The sequence below is a fragment of the Loa loa genome (assembly GCF_000183805.2).
Source record: "Loa loa unplaced genomic scaffold supercont3.3, whole genome shotgun sequence".
NCBI classification, from domain to species: domain Eukaryota; kingdom Metazoa; phylum Nematoda; class Chromadorea; order Rhabditida; family Onchocercidae; genus Loa; species Loa loa.
In genome coordinates, this window is record NW_018108183.1 from 743409 (window position 1) to 762264 (window position 18856).

General features: G+C 33.1%; 4 protein-coding genes across 4 annotated transcripts; 2 read left to right on the forward strand and 2 right to left on the reverse strand.

Moving 5' to 3' along the window:
- Positions 1–467: 467 nt before the first annotated feature.
- On the forward strand, positions 468–8876 carry LOAG_16439 (endonuclease/Exonuclease/phosphatase; the record flags this gene model as incomplete). Its single annotated transcript, XM_020449092.1, has 17 exons — positions 468–526; positions 1070–1158; positions 1285–1331; positions 1746–1822; positions 1930–2017; positions 2230–2295; positions 2714–2791; positions 3248–3371; positions 4863–4945; positions 5241–5338; positions 5508–5656; positions 6044–6190; positions 6313–6446; positions 6977–7208; positions 7754–7842; positions 8094–8174; positions 8544–8876. 17 exons carry the CDS (start codon positions 468–470, stop codon positions 8715–8717), a joined length of 1815 nt encoding a protein of 604 aa, XP_020307465.1. The 3' UTR covers positions 8718–8876.
- A 3007-nt stretch (positions 8877–11883) lies between these two features.
- LOAG_01418 (hypothetical protein) lies at positions 11884–12556 on the forward strand (the record flags this gene model as incomplete). The annotated part of the gene is made up of 2 exons (XM_020445741.1): positions 11884–11934; positions 12413–12556. The coding sequence occupies 2 exons, from the start codon at positions 11884–11886 to the stop codon at positions 12554–12556; spliced, it is 195 nt and encodes a 64-aa protein (XP_020303834.1).
- A 753-nt stretch (positions 12557–13309) lies between these two features.
- LOAG_16440 (hypothetical protein) lies at positions 13310–13746 on the reverse strand (the record flags this gene model as incomplete). Its single annotated transcript, XM_020449093.1, has 2 exons — positions 13310–13400; positions 13616–13746. The coding sequence occupies 2 exons, from the start codon at positions 13744–13746 to the stop codon at positions 13310–13312; spliced, it is 222 nt and encodes a 73-aa protein (XP_020307466.1).
- Positions 13747–14071: 325 nt separating this feature from the next.
- Positions 14072–14884, reverse strand: LOAG_16441 (hypothetical protein; the record flags this gene model as incomplete). The annotated part of the gene is made up of 4 exons (XM_003136958.2): positions 14072–14276; positions 14438–14553; positions 14628–14717; positions 14795–14884. 4 exons carry the CDS (start codon positions 14882–14884, stop codon positions 14072–14074), a joined length of 501 nt encoding a protein of 166 aa, XP_003137006.2.
- Between the last annotated feature and the right edge of the window lie 3972 nt (positions 14885–18856).

The following is an 18856-nucleotide window of genomic DNA, read 5'->3' on the forward strand; positions in this document are numbered from 1 at the left end:
CAACAGCAGGTAGAAGATGCGAGATATTGGATGGGAGATAAATGAGATTCGGGATGTCAGGCATTGTCAGCAATCTGAAAATGATCGTTTTTGATTTCTCGACAGGCACTAACGTTCCCATAACGTATGCTGTCTCTCTTATCTGAGATGATTTATAAATCAAAAGAAGTTTTGCAAATTCGCTAAATAATGCGAAAATAAAAGGGACTAGATACTGTTGATAATTCGGACATACAATATATTTGCAGCAGTGTCTACGAGAAGTAGATATAAATACGATTAATATGATCTATCAAGGGATATATATGTTTAATATTGCAATTGAATAGAAATCTTAGTTGATATCCTGAATAATAAATGATTGTCATTCATTTCAGTTCAATTACCACACGTACATTCCATAGTTGATTTATGTTGATTTCCATTCAGTTCAATTAAAGCAACTCGGATGTATTGGAAAAGAAGAGATGAATCGTTGTTCTAAGAAAGTGAAAAGATCATCGGGAAGGAAGAAAAGTAGATGGAGGTAATTACCAGGATCTTTGATACTTTTTATTGACTTCAAACTCGGGAATGAGGAGGAGAGAGAGAAAGGAAGAATATAGTTATCACTAAGTTTTTGTTGTAGAATGATTTCATCGTTGTAATTAACGTCATTTTTGCATTGATTTATTAATGAGAAATGTTTTCTTTGTTGCTTCACAAGGAAAAGGGAAAAAATGGTTGGATATGAGAGGAAGTTATGAAAATCCTTACTCTCTTTAAATTGTAGAGAAGCATTGCTCGTCTTTTACACCTATCAGATATTTCCTAATTACAGTGATAGAGTATCTGGAATGTAAACTGTTTCATAAATTTGTATAATTTATGACGGTAATGGAAATTGTTTTCTGCTAAAGGTATGCGAGAGTATTTTAGAGAGTCCAGCAATGTCTTTGTACAGCTTATTTCTATGTTTTTTTTTTTTTTTTTGGTTGTGAAGCATTTCAGGGCAGTTTCCATTAGTAAAAAATTCAACAAAAGATCTACTCTTCCGAAATACATCTAAAAAGTTTACTCGTGCTTTCAGTGCTGCCAGATCACGAAAATCCGTATCACGATCACTCCGAATATTTCAAAATCAGAAACCTACTTCGTTCAACGTCTTCCAATTGTTGGGTATGTCATAAAATGAACTGGTTATGTCATGTATAGGAACCCTTAGAAGATATATTTTAAGTCTACACTACAATTTGATGTTTAGATAATCGATTGAAGATTTATGAAAGCGGTAATATTTTTCAGTGCCGAAGGAGAAAATAGAAATTGTGGTAGATGATACATCGACGGAAGTACGGCATTCATTTCTTTTTTTTTTCGTTTTAGTTACTTAATTCATATTTGTCTAGCAAATGTAAGGATCATTTATGTCTTTAATAACTGTTTTATTTCGAAATTTTTATGCGAAGAATATTCGATTCCAGTACCACTCAATGACCATTCGTCTTACATTTTTGATTTATGGACCAAGTTGTACACTGGTTGAAGCTACCTCCACATTTTTGTGATTTTAGGATTGTTCTAGATTCGTCTGTTATTAACTTGGCTGAACTTTTAATCAGCAGCATGCAATATCTCATTTTACTTGGCGTTTATTGACTCACCCTGGCTTTTTCGGCTTTATCTGGTCATTTCCATTTCTAAAACTCATTAAGTTATTAATGTCGAATTTTGTAGAAAACTATTTCATGTCGTAGTAATTCCAGATGAGCAGTAAAACAAACCGGGAGGCGCAATTGTTCAGTGTTCAAAAATGGAATGTTGGAGATGAAACAGAAAAGAGGTTCGTTTCTTCCATCTAATATCACTAAACTTATCATTCCTTCTTTTTTTGTGTATCTTGTTTTTAATTAAAAATACCGGCAAATTAAGGATCGCGTTACTTTTCAGGGATGCTGCAGATTTAGATGTTATTTTATTAGCAGATGAAGAAAGTTCAGTTAGCATACAAAAGAATTTAAGCGATGATAAACCCGAGGTTCATTTTTAATACTTCAAATTTTTAAGTGTAGTTATTAATTTCTAGAACTTGCAAAAAGGTTGCCACTTCTTTGAGGATGGACTTATGTTAAATGATGGACTTATCTTGGACCTTATGATGGACTTATGTTTCTTATGTTAGAATCATTATTCGACAGGAATGTTCGGGATTTTTTTTATAATACAAATATATTTTCGTCCTTTTTACAGATAGTGTTACTTGATGGTGGCTCGCCAAGTGAATTAAATGTTTCGGACGAAATCATTTGCTTGGGAGTAAATTTTCGTTTCAAATTTAGTTCATTAGAACGTTACAAATACTATGTTTCATTGACAAAGCGTGTTATCTTTTGAAAACAGAGTGGTGACATCTGATGAAGAATCCTATTGGAGATGTATGATCCTTGTTCCTAACTAGTTCATAAAAGTCATAGGACAAGTCGCATGCATATATCTCTGCGCAAATAATTTTGGAGGTGAATCAGTTCGCATTCTTAGTCCGAAAAAAACGAATCCTTATTTAAAGTAAAAAAAAGCTGGTGAAAAGGAAAATATATGACCCTTAAATTATGAATAAGGACACTATACCTTCTGTTCAATTACGAAATGTTAGCGATAAAGATATCCGAATCACAAATCATAAATTGCAGCGAAAGACTTTTATTATTTAGCCAGTCTACATACTTTTTTGCAGGATTTGAATTTGGTCGGTGAAGCAGGGCCTTCTTCCACTATGCCACAGCAGAAAGTAATGACGAAGCAACAGAGTGAAGTAATTAAAGATTTCTTTTTTCAGCATATATTCAAGTTTAGCTTAATAATTGTTGTTTTAATAAAACATGTGAAATATCATTGTTACTTCAACTGTTTTAAAGGCAATAAATATCTTCAAGGGTCTGTTTAATGTGCGACTTCGTTGAATTTTAGTTGTCTCAACATAATAGTTTCCTATTGGTATGTAATTTCCATTTGCTGTAAAATGTTTTTTTTGATTTTGCTTGTATTAGTTACAAATTTTCGAATAGTTTTTTCTCTAGCGATCACTTTCTTCCCAAAAAAATGGATGCTTTAAAATTTGCACTACAGCAGCACAACTGGCAGTACCTAAAACTATGAGATTTTTAATCACTCAGATTTTCACACAGTTAATGAACTCTTTAATGTGACTACAGTTTTCACTCTGAAAATCTTGTCTATATGCTACTGTTTAACAAATTGGTTATTTTAGACAAGGATTCCTACGATTTGCGATGTTCACCAAGGCAAAAAGTCCCATTTTTACTCCACTGATCTCCGGGACTTCTCTTGGGTTCACAGTCTGATGCCTTCAACTTCGTCGCTGCACGCTACAAGTTTGTTTTTGTTGATAAGAGGTTTAGAACTGCCTGAATTTACTTCATTTGGGACACTGGATCTTCCCACCATTTTCTACTTCGCTCTGCTAATCAGTCCTTCGGTGTGAAGTTCAATCGAAACAAGTCATGAAAATAGAAATCGAGTTGGAAAAGTGAGAATGCCAAAAAGTTGCCAAAACCAAAAAACTGGCTTCCAGTATTGCTCAGCTGTTACCCTTCTTTTTAAGTGAATCTTGGTTGCATGCCGCGATTGTTAGATTTGTCTCAGTTGGATCAAAACAGAAAAACCCCGGTTTTTGATTACTTTTACTCTTGGTGCAGACTGTTAGGCTACCGGATATAGAGTGGGTCGGTGTATGGCCATTTACCGTTCTCAAACATTTTAAGCATTAATTAGACTAACATTGGCCAAGTCTTTGTCTATCTTTTCGCTTTTCATGGATTCTAAGTAAAAAACCATCAGTGGCTTCCATTACTCTAATTCTGCTACCTCAACTGAGGTGGGAGCCCAAAGAATGTTTTACGGGAACTGATTTTTCTGACACATTTTGTTCCTGAAACCTTTCCTTCAGGTTTTCTTTAATAATTTACTCTTTGGCATGTGTATTTTTACATATGTACTTTTATCTTCTGTTATTGCCAGTTGCATTCTTCTTTATCCCTCCATTTCAAAATGAAGTCTTACTTGCATGCATGAGTCTTAATTGGTTTTCTTTTTATTGTTTAAAGTAATTAGGTGATCAGTAATACTTGGTCTTGAATGTTGTTGAATGATTAGGCCGGTTCAATACAATTCAGTTTGAGATTTAGTCGGTGGGTTTCTCATTCAGTTGTTTGCTTGCAGCTTGGTCCTGGTTTTTAGAAAATATCAGGTGTCATATGGCTTCTCTGAATTAAACTGGAGAAAGCGAGAGAGCCTAGAGCAAAGATATTGATAAATAAACTTTATCAATATCTTGAGTGAATGCAGTGGTTCTTGTACTAGTTTGCATGCTATAAAATTACGTTATCGACTATAATTATGCGTCTTGTTTGTAATGATTGATAAAGGACAGCTGGGAAGGAATAATTTAAATTTAATGGGGTTTTTCCATTCAAAGTTATGAATTCCCACACGTGGTTTATTTGGTGTGGAAGTACTCCTTTCGTTTTGTTGGAAGTCTGAAACTAAAAATTTAAGCGATGATTAGCTTTTTTCTGTGGAATTCTGACATCATTGTTTTTTTCTGTTTCTACAAAGACGGCTGAAATGAAATCTGAAAAAAAAAACACCTTCTTTTCTTTTGATAGTATCTGCTTACTCGTTTCCGTGACGAAAAATTTTTTGAATTGTCTGTTTAGCGCATATTATACCTACCGGAATATTCCCAAAGAACACATATCTCATTCTTTAATGGATTTAGATTAGAAAAATCTGAAATATGCAGACATTCACTTCATTTTTTTTGAAATTCCTTCACGAATGCTATCTTCTTGATCATGTTGCAGACATGCCGGAATTTGTGGATTTGCTGACTCAGGGTACTTTATCAATTTGTAAAAAATGGTTGAGAAGATGGGATGTTATACAGGTTAGTTTTTTCTATGTTTAATAATGATCAATAGTGGATCTCATTAAATGAGGAATCTTTGTTGTGCGTTTGATCAATTCCGATAATATTAGTATTTTAAAGATGTTCAAGAGCAGGGGAAATCTACTTTCCCTTGCTCTTGAACAGATTTTGAATAGTGATCGAAGTTTGTCGGCTTTTGCATACAAGGATATATTTTCATGCAGTTATAGTTCACTGTGATTTCAGTGGTACTGCCTGATGATATCTGGACTTTTATCAAATTTTCCTTTTATACCAGTAATTATAATTTTAGAATGGAGTGGTCGATGGTAATCCGTTGAGGATATGTAGCTACAATGTTCTTTGTCAACAAACTGCTTGTAAAACTCCTGAACTATATATACATCTTACGTGAGCAAAAGTTATTGCATATTCATCTTTTATGAATATAAATTGTATCTGTTCCCCATATATTGTGAAAGTTCTTAGGATAATAACATTATTTGGAAAGGTAAATATAACAGTAACATAAGAAGGTACACTTTTCGCTAAATGGTAGCGATATTTCTTTTTTTTTTAGGAAATCAGGACGTGCTTACGAATTAACTTGGGAAAATCGGTGGAGGTTGTTTTCACGTGAATTCGCAATGATCGCTGCTGATATTTTTTGTCTTCAAGAAGTGCAATACGATCATTTTGAGTACTTCTTTAAACCATATTTCGAAGCTGGTAAGCTTTCCATATAAACTGATGGCTCAGATGCTTGTATAGTTTAAGACTGAATGTATGATGTTTTCAACGTTTTATTGTTGGTATACAAGTTTTCAGAAGGAATAGTTGACGAGAATGAATTTTCCTCAAGTAATTTTAGCCGTAGTACAGTTAGTGTCGTTCACTATCACGGGTATTTACATCGTTATGGTGTTATTTTTAAGGTTCTTATGAAAATTTTTTATGAAAATTAGCTTGGGTCTTAGATAAACAGGAGGCCATTAGGAAAATTATTCTCATACCTTCTAGCTATGTTTTTACTACTTTTTTCTCGGATGATAAAAGCTCAAAATTGCCCACGTACACTATTTGCATAACTTTTATTAGTTTTTGAATATTCCATAGCTGGTTTTCTTGGTAAGTACAAGAAGCGAACGCATAGTTTGATGGATGGCTGTGCGATATTTTATAAATCTCATTTCCAACTGCTTCATTATCGAGATATTGAGTATTATGTGAATAGTGATTCAGTATTGGACAGGGATAATGTCGGTAAGTTCCAAATAATTGCATTTTTTGGTATATTTGGCAGATTTTGTTTGAGTAAGAATAGTTGCTGGGTAAAATTACTCAAAGTGTCGAAGGTATCTTCTGTACTTTTGCTTCCATTTCAGGTCAGTTGGTTCGTTTGAAAGATATGCGAAGTGGACGGGAATTTTGCACTGCTAATACACATTTATTATTTAATAAACGACGTGGTGATGTAAAACTTGCACAACTTGCTGTCTTACTTGCAAATATCGACCAGGTAAGGTGTATTTTTTTTTCCTTTTTTCGTAAATGACGATGCCAGCATGACATTTTTCCTGCAGCTTTTGGAAGAGGCCAAGAAGGAAGATAGTCGGTTCAAAAAAATTTTGGGTTTTACTTGATACTCTCCATTGCGTACTAAAATGATATTTCTTCGTGAAGAATACTTTTGTTTAAAATGCCATTAACCAAATTTCACATTAGCACATTTATCTATGTTGCAGAGCATCAGAGATTTTTTATGCCGTAGTGGATAGACATCACTAAAAGAATTCACATTTAGGCCAGCTAAATTATTAAACGGTAGTAAAGTCAGAATTTATTGTTTTAATACTGAAGGTTTTGGAGAATTATTTTTCATGGCGAATATTCAAAAATATTGTGAAGTGATGCGAATCTTATTTAAAATCAATATTACTTCTTAATATTAATAATTAAGAGTCATGAAGAGAATCGGAGATATTATTTCAGTATTGAAATATAAATTTAAACAAGAATTATTTAGTGGAAATAAATTCATCTTTACAGGAATGTGGTCCGGAATCTGGTAAAGAATGTCCGTATATTTTATGTGGTGATTTTAATATTCAACCATATAGTCCGTTATATAATTTTATCATGAGTGGTGAAATTTGTTTCTCTAATCTACGACGAGGTGATATTTCGGGTCAAGGTAATTCTGGTGGACCGTTTGTTTCAGTAAATTTATTGCCTGAAGATGTACGAATCGCTCGGAATTGTCGATTCAAATATCTGAAAAGTAAGTCTGAAGGCCTGTCCTGATATTGATATGCTTCACAAATTAGGAATATTATCGATTCTACTGGGATATATTCAGGTGTAGTGTGAACTTATAGAAGTGTAATCTTGCTGTGAAGTTGCTTTATGCTTGCTGTAAATTATGAAAATTCGATCTGATATAGATTTGAGAACATAAAAATGTTATTGTTTGTTGTTTTTGGTTCATTCCACTCTAGAAACTTCATAAACAAACAAAGCAAGATAGCAGTATTTGATACTGTTCTTTGTTAAAGTTTTTGCCATATCCAAGGTAGTTCGTAATCTCAGCTGAGGAAGTATCAGATTACTATTAAAAAGTATTGCAGTTCAAAATTTTTCAAATTGGTCATCTTTTTTCATTATAAAAAACCTTGCGACACTCGACTTTTATTGAGGTTTTATCGAAAATTATAAAGGGGTTTTCAAATCAGGATTTGTATGAGGCGAGGTTAATTATGTCTTTGATTTTACGTTTAAAAATTTTGTTACATGCTAGATTTTGTTTAAAATTTTGTTACTTTGCAGATCGTACAATGCTATTTCCTTCATTAAATTGCTGGAGTCATCCGCTCTCTTTCAACAGTGTTTATCATCATGTAAATGCAGAGAGTGGGGTAAGATTTTTATAATTCTACTATTTTTATCAAAAAGTAGGATTTGTAATTGACCAACTTTGTAATCTTAATTTTTGTTCGCATCGGTTCAGCATTCATAGGGTATGATTTTTAATGGCAGGGTTGGCTCTTAAATTATCCTATCGAGCCAAGAATATTGTTGAGACTTCTACAGTACCGAATTCTGAGAAATTACTGCCAGTTCTTAGAAAACAGTACCAGTTCATATGGAACTTGTAAATTTTTTTCAGCCAGTGGTTTCGACATATCACAGTGTTGAAGCTGTCAATCCAGACTTTATATTTTATTCTGTCAAGTCAAAAGGAATTAAGGTCATTTTCACTTGGAAATACTAAACGTTTCATTTATAGATTGATGAGACTATTTAGATTTCCTTTTGATTTTCTCATAAAATTCTTATTTTGTCTCTTTCTTACAAATCCTCCGTTTGTTTGAATTCTCACTGACATTCGATCTATTACACGGTAAAGCTTATCCTATTTTCATTTTATACTTATATGTTACAAGTAACTAATCACATTAATTCGAAATACAAAAAAAAAGGCCTGATATTTTTTCTTCTCCCTTAAAATCCTTTGATTTACTTTTTAAACATACTGAAATTAGATGGCTCTGTTACACGGTATTGAACACAGTTTGCAAATTTAATGATTAGTTATCCTTAAATTTGGCCTTTTCAGCAATCGTTCCTGAATTCGAGTTCAGCAATGAGTGTTTCTGAAATGGAAATACGATTAATTCGACGTCTCAGTTTGCCAAATATAAATCAGTTAGTTGGAACTTTAGGACCTTGGCCTAACTCAACGACTCCGTCCGATCACATACCTCTTATTGCTGATTTTGTTTTGCAGTAATAGTTTATGCTTTTATTTACATGCAAAGAAATTATTGCTAGGTATGCTTTGCTTATGGAGAACACAGAACTTTGGGGAATAGAAAATTCAGTAGTGCTAAATATGACTGGTCAGTGACGCTATCCCAAGATGTTCGCATTTTTCTTTTTTATATTTGGGAGTTGTGAATTATTTTTTATTAATAAAACCAGTCTGGATTTTCTTCCCTTAAGTTTTCGATTAAATTGTTTGTTCTGAAGTCCTACAATGAATGCATAGCACAATATTACTGTGATTGCGATTTGCTGGTAAATTAATCTTTAACTGTTCATGTGGTCCATAAAATATGCGTATTAGTATTGGTGTGTTCACAGTAGCTGAAATATGACGAGATATCGAATTTTAACGCGGACCGAATTTATGACTTAGGTTTCTCACTGATTTCTCGCTGATTCGGAGGGCTCCTTTACTGACTTGAATGAAGAAAAGCTCGAAGTTCGTTAAGCTGAATTAGATTTGATGGTGCATTAATAGTTACTGAATCTTGAGTTTTTCAGTGATTTAAAAATTTCTTCTCAGAAGAGTTCCTTTAGAAGAATTCCCTTCAGTCCATTCCAGCCTTGTACTGCTGAAGTTGTGAACTTTCGAAAAGCTCCACACATCATTTAAATAAGAAGGCATTCTTTACTGACAATTAGTTGAGTACAAATAAATAGTCGAAATTACTGAAAAATTGACGGGTTAAGTTTTAATGAGTGGGTTCACGAGTTCGGTAGTATTTGTCATGCGTAGAAAATGTACATGCATGATAGAATTTTTAAGCTTTCATTAATTGAAATCGGAAACTGACTGGACACTTAGGATATGTCCGTTAATGCTGATCTCGCATTCAGTGACATTTGCGCACTGCTGCTTCATCAAACAAGTACTTCTATTTATTTTGAACTAATGGAGCTTAATTTTTACAAATTAAAGTAATAGCAAGTAAGACAACAAACCTGTGAAGACTGTCGCTACATCTCTGGGTCAAGGCGTGTGCCGCAGTGTCACCAACATGCATAAACATTCCTCACACAACCAAAATCCGCTAAGTCTGTTCACCATTTCATGAACTACTTGAATTGAACTTATCACAAAGTATTCAGTAGATAACTCAGCCATACTTTCTTGGAGTTTTGATGTTTTTCAACTTGATTAGATGACGCGGTCGCATTGCTTCAGGGATTCTCAAGAGTGACAATGAATGATTTTTGAAGTGTCCAATGACGAAAAAAAGAAAGTTATTGAATTCTATCAGAAAAATGGTAAAAGAGCCAAGAAGCTCGTGGAAAAAACATTGAAATCATTTGAGTGGATAAGATTTTGGATTTAGAAAAAAAGGCGAAAGAAATCATTTGATATTCTGCCAACTTATTCATTCTAATATTAGCTTAAAAAAAAGGCAAATGGATGTAGCAAATCTTTGATATTTGAATATCTCTGATAGCTATAAAAATTAATGAGTATATATGTTTGAGATTATTTGATATATATTCCTTTCTACAAAGTGGTGGGCTATTAATATTTCTGACCTTTGGATGTTTCATTTGATTGTATTGGAGGGAAGGAGAGGAGATGATTGATTGATCGGCGAAATTTCCTCTCATTTGAAGAGAGGAATTGTGAAAGTTAATACTAAAATTAATTAATTTCTAAGGGGTAATGACAATAAGTAATGACAATAAGAAATGTAGGGCAAGATAGACTAGAAGATGGGAAACAATGATTAATTGCACAAGACTAAATTTTGTCGCAGAGAAAACGACATTTTGAAATGGTTACGAGGTAATACTTAGACTCTCTGCAAAGTTAGACTTAAAAAATCGGTAGAAAAACAAATCAAAATTATTGGTACAAATCCCCAATGAACTTCTAAACAGTCTCAAAAGTTTTGAATACCCTTGTGTTTAATCTCAAAAACTCATTAATTAGATTTTTCATCAATCATTAGAGTACTTATCAACAAAAATAATTATACCATTTGCTCTAGAGTTAATTAATTAATTAAGCGCCGAATCTCACCGAATTTCAATTCCAATTTTTTTTGCAAAAATTTTGGAGGTTACTTATAAAGAGGGAAAAAAATCAAATTTTTTATAGACCGAAAATGACAGACCTGAGTACGTTTTCGACGACATCAACAATGTTGTCAGGCGGCAGACCGGTGGATCACACGCCAAATGAGAATGAATTCCAAATGTCTCTAATCCCGACGACGAGAATCATTTTTATGTGCGCCTAATTAAGAATGATATGAATATCACATAGTAGAACTTTGTTGATGAAATTATCCTAGAATTGAATTCCTAAATTTTTCTGCTTATGTATAAGAGACTTTTTGATAACTTCAGAATGCAATAATCATCTTAGAAAAGAAACTTTTCCCCTGAAATCTTAGCATCGGAAATATAATTTGATGTGTTTGCAATAATTTCTGGCACAAAGTCACCTCAATAGTACTGTAATTTATTGTATGAACTGAATTAGTGGACATATAACAGAGTTAGAAATTGAATTCCATGATAATTCCCTCAGTAACGATTGACTTATCTTAATTTTTTTTTCATTCCAAGTAAATAAAATAAAAAAAAAGATGAAGAAACTTCAGGGGTGCAAAAATTGGCATCAAACCAGTAACAGTATATGCCACACTTCATAATAATACATTACTAATCCAGGCATTCAAGGTCCTTTTTTTTTCACACTTTACATACCTATCTAAAGTAAAACCTAAATCTAAAGCTAAACCCTATCTAAAGCTAAAGCTAAACCTGAGCCTGAATCACTCTACTATCAGATTTCTCAGTGCTCATTTTCTAAATCATTCATTACAACGTTTATTTAAAGTTTCTATCGAATTATTTGGATTCCGTTTAATCTTGTCAGTATTTTCTTTAGCCCTTCAGTTCAAATCATTATATAAGAATATCAAAGTTGGCTGATACCATAACGTACGGTGTATGTAGAGTCACATATAAACGGTACTGAAAAACTACTGTAACTTTAATTTGTTGTCCAATACGATAACATGTGGAAAGCGATTTACGCTTTGTGCATTGAGAGAGAAATAATGAGGAGAAAATAGTTTTGATGTTGTAAATTTATAAAAAGAATGAATTAAATACAGGTAAAATGTACAGCAAACAATATGTTTACTATCAGACCAGCACATGGAATTATTGCTCCAAATGAGAAAAAGGTTTGTTTGAAAGAAATGTAAAATTAATGAAACCATCGGCGGTCAATTTCAGAGACCTTTATATCCAAATTCTCATATAGGAATCACATATCCTACTGCTTTATAGTTTTTCTAATTAACCGTTGAATAACAGCCAATTTTGAAAAAATTAAAATTAAAAAAAAAATTCAGAGTATTAAAATAACATTCAAGTGGAAAGATGTGCCAAAAGATGACTTACACTTCATTGCATTTTATCATATTCGAGTTAACAAAGTAAGACTTCAAATTTCTGCCTTTTCTCTGTAGTTCATTTATTTATTCAACAATTACATTAAATTTAAATGAAAATTAAAAAAAATTGCAGATATGAATCGATATCTCATACCGCATTCCCGAGATAATCCATCTTTAGTTGATGTTTCTATTTCATGTACCGTCTTGATAGCTTTCAAGAAATAACTTTTACAGCCATTATTAAATTTGTTCTGTATTGCAGGAGATCTGTAATATGCGGCCGCGGGAAATATTTGAAAAATATAAGCCTGAAGGTGTTAAGCGTATTCAGTGTCAATTTAGAAACGCTAATGGACAGCCGGTTCACTCATCTGATCCGAAAGTCACCACAGAAAGCATGCGATAACAGATTCATCAACTAGTCCAACTGCAAGGATATGATATATGCCAGGGATAGTTAATATTTCAAAGAGTTATGATATGATAATGTCATCATGATTAAACTAGCATACCATAAATTAATGCATTATGATGTGTTATACCATATCCAATTGCCCATCAATCCGGAACTTGAAAATGTTTCTGGGAGAATCTTCCCTGTACTTCTTTTCTTTCAATTCGATTTCCTGTTTAAAGAAACCTTTACCAATACTTTTCTGTATATTTCTTCGTGGGCTCACATAAATTACTCATTTCATTAAAAATTTTGACTTGATTCAGCTCTATGAGATATGAAACAGATTCGAGATTTGATTCGAGATTCCGAAGCAAAGTTGCCATTTGCACACATTGGCTGGCCAGTTCCTAGATAACTCTACAGAAAGTATTTCGAAACGAATCGATGATAGTTACAAATGAAAATACACCAAAAATCTATTTACCTTTAGCTTTACTAATTAACGGACGTTTACTGCATGGAGTCATTAAAAGAGTACAACATGAAAATTACCGTAATCTCTATGAGGGAATTGTATCGGAAAGGAGGTTATTAACTTAGAATTATGTAATGTATCAATTGTTTCCTAATTCTTTCATTGTTTCTTAGCATAAGTGAAGAGAAGAGAATCGCATTCTCGAAAGAACATTCTTCTTAAACGATTTACTGTTCAAAATTTCTAATTAGCATAAATAAAACACTGTTTTTAAAAAACGATCATTACTAATCCACTGGAAATATTTCCGATTTACCATCACCACGATCGATAACAAGTGATTTATAATGTTGTATCAATGCCGATATCGAACGGAATCTGCAATTAAATAGCCTTCAATTTCAATTTTGTATTAAAGGGGGAATAAGCTATAACCTTCATTATGCTTGACATTTTTACAGTATGTTGTAGAGAAACTTACCATGCAACAGTTAAAATGGAATTTATCCAGAAATCTTGCTGGCATTATATTCGATTAAACAAAATCAGAAGGAAGTTATACCTAAAGATTAAAGAAGAAAAAAAAAAGATACATTGGTTGCTCAGGACCACCAACACTACTCAAATCAAGTTGCCAAAATGTCCCAGAATTATATTCATGTGTTTTGAAATTGAAATTGTACATTTTTCCGGATGAACTCATATAAGCCAACATTAATGGCATTTTTACTGGTAACTAAAAAAAATGAATTTTAAATTTAGTTATTGGAAGCGAAGGGTGGATACTATTATTTAATCATAAATTTTACACGTGAATGGCATATTCCACAACTTTTAATTTAAATTTTTTGCAAGTTCGTTTTTGTAAAAGTTTTTTTTCCAAATGAAAGTTTTTTTTTTTCTCCTTTTGAGGGCAGCAAATGCTTAATTTCGACAATATATGTACGAAGTACTAGAAGATCATCGGTAAATTTTCTGTAACTACCGAGGTCTTATAAACGATAGCATTTAAACTTTGTTTAACCTGAATGAAGAAAATGAAGAGGAGATCAATCATTAATCACCTGATTGAATGAATTCATTGATTCTGGTCGCATGTAAAACAGACGAAATTCTGTAGGCCATAGAATGGAACGCAAGCTGGATGCCGATCGAACGCCGATATAGATATTACTGTTGTCTTTTGTTTTTTCTGCCTGATAGATACTTGATATATTAGACTGTCTTTCTGATTGCTTAATACATTTCCTACTCCTAAAATAAGGACATGCATTGAGGTTGACAATCTAGAATGATTTCAGAAATGGATGCAAATCATCTCATCTACCTATCGATGATATGAAGCATCTTTTGTTACGAAATAAATACCATTCGGTGTAAATTAAAGTATTGAAGATGAAATTTACAGAACGAACTTGAAATTGTACTTTTTATTTCGCCGCTGTTGCTCTTGTCTTTGCAAACGCTGCTTTTGTTCTTTGTATTCGTTAAGTGAATAGCGTCCTCGTTGTGGACGCACTGGCCAGATCACCTGAAAACTCTTCCTGAAATACTCTAGTCAGTTATAATTTTAAGAAATTATTCATAATGAAATCCGAAACTTACATTGAGACCTGGATTGACCAGGTTACCATGTTTATCTTCAAATACAGCATAGCTTGGAGGTGAAGGACTACTTTCACTTTCTTTGCTACCCTAAAAAATTCTTATGTGACAAAACCATAGTGCAGTTTCTGTAGTTTCGAATCATATTAAAATCAACGAATTCATACTGCCGATCTTTTGCTACCATTCAAATAAAGCTCCATATAATCACTGTCCGCGTCTAACTTGTCGACTGTGTTTGAAGCTGAACTTGTCATTATCGAAATTAGAAAACAACCGTTCAATTAGTGACTCAGGAAGTAAAGTAACCACCCATATAATATTATCATCCTATTTGTACATTAAATTGTGAATCAATTTATACGATAAAATAGAAAACAAATAAAAGATAAGAACCCTTCCCATTGATTCTTTTTCATCCGTTGGATTTAAATTTATTAGGAAGTCGTATTTGAAATGTGTACATTCTGTGAATTATTAGCAAGACTTTTTTTTTTTAAATTCTCACATTATTTGGACAAATAATATTTCGAGAGAGTAATCGGTTCAAATATATCCAAAGTTCTCCAAACAAGTGCTTATATAAACTACTAATATTCACTTTATATATATCAAACTTTTCCTTTAAACTATAAATTGTAAAACTTTTAAAACTAATCACAGAATGAGTTTTCTCTGTCCCTTTTCATTACATAAAGAACTATTTACTTTGTTAAACTCACTTTCATCCTTCCCAGTTAGTATTCGGTATCTAATAGTGTCCTTGAAGTTATTCCATTTTTTTCAAAAATATATTTGGATTCTAAGACGTGATATAATCAAGTAAGGGATGCTTATAATGCCGCATAAAAAAAGAGAATTATTTAAGAAATGAATTTTAATTTAAAAGTCGCTTAAATTGTATTTCAAAGTGTTGGAGTGAAGTGATTTGTAGAAATCAGCACAGCTAAGTTGACATTGTCCCCGCATGATATTTAAAATATCAGAGAAAATATGAAGAGAAAGATCTCACTGATAAGAAATATAACTGAACTGACAAAGCTATACTTCGTCAAGAAATAGCGGGAAAAGGAATGGAGAACACGGCATTCCTCAGAAAACTATTTTGTCGCATTTTCCTTTCCGAATTTTCCCTCCTACTTTACAGGCAATTAAACTTAGCAGGTCATATTGGTTAGTTCAAAATGATGCCATCATTGAATTTATCCCTTTCTCATATTTATCCCAATTAATAATACATCATGCAAATCCTTCAATTTGATCTTTGTATTTTAGATTCGAAACTACTTTACAATCATATCTCGAAGAGAACATTAATTCAATCTTTTTAACGACATAATGAATAACTTCTTATGACACGTCATCGCTATCACTTCCCGGTAGAGTGCGGACTTTTTTTTAACTGGTAACAACAAGTGTGTAGAAACCGTTACCATCAACATGCAATTCAACCAATTTAACAAATTTAAAACATTTCGTCATATGTGCTTGTCATTCAATCATAACCACATAAATACATGTATCAGTGGTCGATGAGTCAGCTTAATCAAACATTATCAGATGGTTTCGTCCAGGTCACCGATTTTAAGGCGATAACGATTAAGACATAAAGGTGACCTTGTTCTCCTCCACAATTCTCATGACTCTTGCTTTATGGTACTAAAATCACTCGTGTGGTTGCGTCTATATATATTTCTGCTTTGTAATCAAATGAAAAAAAGGCTTTACTTTATCTCAAAAAGAATCGTCAACGAACACGAGGAAATTCCCATGATAAGGGGAAATAGAAAGAATCATAAGTGGATGTGTTAGTGATGTACTACTCTGCATGTACAAAACTGGATCGTGATAAGATTAAAAATCATCCAAAGCCTTTACTGTATGAGTTGTGTATTATCACTGCATAGAATTGTATATGTTTTCATTGTTTAGCAATGTATCCTAAAAACCGTACACTAATGTAGGCCAACAAAGCGCTTTATCAACTGCGCTAACAAAGAGAGCTTTATCGGTAAGAGCTAACAAAAGCGCTAATCCCTGTAATCGTAAAACTAATCCTTGAAGGATGTAAATATAAACTCTGCAAATAACAGGAAGACATTCTTCCTTTTATTCTTCAGATTGGAGTCTTCATAATTATATATTGTGTCAGTGCTTTTGGTAATAGCATTATGCGTTAATTTGTATTTTGTAATTCTTAATGAACATGCTATACTAAGGTTGTTTCATTTATCGAACAGCTTAATTACCTAAGTTTGAGGTGAAAATAAAGAGAGATCTGCGACTCTGTGGCACATTGCGCAATACATTTCCAAGAATTCAAAAAATTTCCACTTTGGAGGAAGGGGAAAAAAAAGAGACCGGTACTGTCAATTACGTCCTTCTAGGAAGCACAATTTCAATATTCCATTCTAAATACAAATCTCAAATGTTACTCTCAAATGTACTCCACTTGCAATATTTGCTAACTTCCGAAACTTGAATTCATTACCATTAACAGCATCAACTAGGACATCAATCATTCGGATCAATGTCATTCGGATTTTTCAAGTGAGCAGAAGTCTATCTGAGAAGATCTGGTTAAAGATGAACCTGTAAAGAGAGCAACCATTGATAACTATCTTTGAAATAACTCTATAAGAACTGTGCTATAAAGGATGATTTTTATAATGAGACAAGAAAAGGTTCAGTAGGATGTCATGGAAAGAAAGTCTACTGTGAGGCGACGGAAAATGGATATTCTGGGTTCAAAAAATCAAAGTTCAAGTAGTTTTATTCATACAAAAAATTATTTGAACTCTGTTAAACAACAAACTACGAGACCAAATATATGGTTGAATTTTCATTCCATAAGAAAATGATATTAAATAAAAAATTGAAGCTGTTGATTAGTTCTATTTGTTGCAGAATTGCAGTGAAAAGCATTAAAAAGTTTGTTTTTTTTCAACGTCCTAAAAATAATTTCCTTTCCTAGTGATAACACCAAGGTCTCTCCTTCCTTCTCTTCAAATGCCTTAATCAGGTACTTCCCTTCAACTTTTCCTTCTTCCCATGTTGCATAATGAAATGATAGGAGGATAGTACCGGCGTATTTATCCCAAAGCATGAAAGATTTCATCGGTATTCCTCTTATAATGGATGAATGCATGCCTGTTTTAGGTAAACATATGAATATACACACATATATGAAGATAATGGAGAGAGGAACACGGAGAGAAAATCCTGACCCTCGATACATCTTCAACCAAACCACACTCTCGCACTCTATGGCGCGAAGATGATTGCTGACGGTACATTGTCTGCGCATCACAAATATATTCTGCTCTCATTCCTAAAAAATTACTGCAAAAGGAATTGCCAGTTAACAATAACATGGTCGATATGGCTTAGATGACGTTGGTCCAAGTGGACTGATATGACGTAGATCACGTTGGGTGAGTAGATTGGAGCATTTCAGTCTGCTTTGGTTAAATACATAGGGAATGAGTTAGGTTACGATGCGTCAGTTTAATTAAGTTAATTGATATGACATACTGACATATACAATGTCATTCAATTAATGAGGTTTATGAGCATTATCGTTTAGTCGCTTTTCTGCGCCTATTTGTGTGATTTGATTGTCACGTTAAAAATGAAATGTGCAGAGCGTAATTGACACGTTTTCGCATATAGCAGTAACCCACGGTTACTTGAAATTCACTTCTGAAGTCCAGTCAGGATTCACGTTTCGCGTCTATGCGGATATTTTTCATATTGTCTCACTTTGCAAAATGTACACTAAAATTAAATTGTCTTCTGAAAATTTAGAGGACAATTGTGGTATCAGAGAGAATTAACACGGCAAAAGTAAACGTTCCTTTCTGATGGTCATTTTATGTGGTAATGTTGATTCCTATCGAGTTTGTCGCTATATTATTGGGAGGCTTCCCATTACCGCTGTTCATCACGAAGTATACCTTCCAACCATCCACTGCATAGCCTTGAGCTATTCGTGATTTATAAGAATGAAACACGACTAATTAATTAAGTCGACTAATTAAAGCACGACTAATTAAGGGAAATTGAGACAAATCCGTCCCTGCTAAACCTGACATATAATTAATTAACGTCTCGTACTTGTAGAAACTACGCTTATGTGCGTAGGTTACTTGTGATATCCCATCACGTTGTGCATACTTGTTTGCGTTGTCACAGCTTACATTGAAGTTATTTTGAAGAGAATTAGAGAA